At 42.2% G+C, this 1,330-nt stretch overlaps 1 protein-coding gene across 1 annotated transcript in view; it reads left to right on the plus strand.

Moving 5' to 3' along the window:
* The window catches only part of LOC106867472 (fibulin-1), a 21,308-nt gene that overhangs the window by 16,414 nt on the left and 3,564 nt on the right, over window positions 1–1,330 (plus strand). The window contains exon 6 of the mRNA XM_014912355.2: window positions 1,174–1,290. Within this exon, the coding sequence (XP_014767841.2) occupies window positions 1,174–1,290 (117 nt within the window). The remainder of the gene's footprint in view (window positions 1–1,173; window positions 1,291–1,330) is intronic.

Here is a 1,330-nt window from a genome sequence, read left to right on the forward strand (position 1 = left end):
ATGCATTGAAGATACTTTATTGCAGCAACAATTATAATAACAGAAACAACCACAATAAGCCAAACCTATGCACATTTCAATAGGGTATCCCGGAAAAATAAACCACATCATAAGATGTCTCGTAAAATATTGTAACAAATTACAACATATTACAAATTTCTGGATACTCCATCTCATCAGGGTCGCATTATTGCCATCACCAATACTATTATTAGCAAAACACACACACCATCCAAGAGGGTGAAAGAATAATCGACGGCACGCAACCTACCATCGTTATTTTCTTACAGAATGTAAACAAACCAGTCAACCGAAATCCAGCGGCGTACACCGCTTCGACGTATGAGAGTTAGCAAGACACAGCTGAAACCGTCTGGAAACATTCTAGATGTCAGACTCCCAATCTTGGTCCATGCTTGACCTATGACTGCAGCTCAGTCAAGAAGATGAGCTGCAGAAGGACTTGTCACACGGCAGATGCCCAAACTGTTCGCCTTCGTTTTTGTTGTTGTCGTTGATACACCATCGCAGCGATTTAGATATATCTGAGGATGGGTTAGCCTGAGCGCATGCCGTTGTATCAAAAAGGACGGCATTCCGAGACCACCACGAAATGGGTGTTGACAGCAGATAAATTTTCTAGCCAGCAGAACCTAATTCTTCCTTAAGAAGCAATACCTTCGTCCAACTCTTTATAGAAATATTGAGATGTTTCCTACTAACGGCTTTGTCCAGGCGGTACAATGCTGTGAGCGTCCGGCAAAATTATATGCCAAGCACCCCATCTGGGTCCAGTCTTGAGTTACGGTTGCAGCTCAATCAACGAAATGAGCAGCAGAAATACGTGTCCCGTGAAAGACGCCCACACCAGCTCGCTTTCGTTTTTGTTGTTATTACTTATACACCATCGTTGCGATTTAAATATATCTGAAGAATCTTGCCCATAATCAAGAACGCCATTTTGAGACCACAACAGAATAGATATTGGCAGCAGACGGATTTTCTGACCTACAAAGCTACCTGATCCTTCCTTAGGAATTGGTTAAACAAGCGCTCCAATCTGGTCAGAGTTTTCCTTGGGACAATTTACGACAGTTGCTGTTATGGTTGTTGCTGTTTCACCTGTCTCTTCCATATATTTTTTTTTTCTGATCCATTCGTTTCAATTTCCAGACATCAATGAATGTGAAAAGAACCCCTGTTCTTCCAATGGTCGATGCCTCAACACTCAAGGATCCTACTTTTGTGTGTGTAACCGCGGATACCAAAAGGAAAACAACAAATGTGTTGGTAAGTCTCTCTCTCTCTCTCTCTCTCTCTCTCTCTCTCT

The sequence above is a fragment of the Octopus bimaculoides genome, chromosome 29, assembly GCF_001194135.2.
Source record: "Octopus bimaculoides isolate UCB-OBI-ISO-001 chromosome 29, ASM119413v2, whole genome shotgun sequence".
Taxonomy (NCBI): Eukaryota; Metazoa; Mollusca; class Cephalopoda; order Octopoda; family Octopodidae; genus Octopus; species Octopus bimaculoides.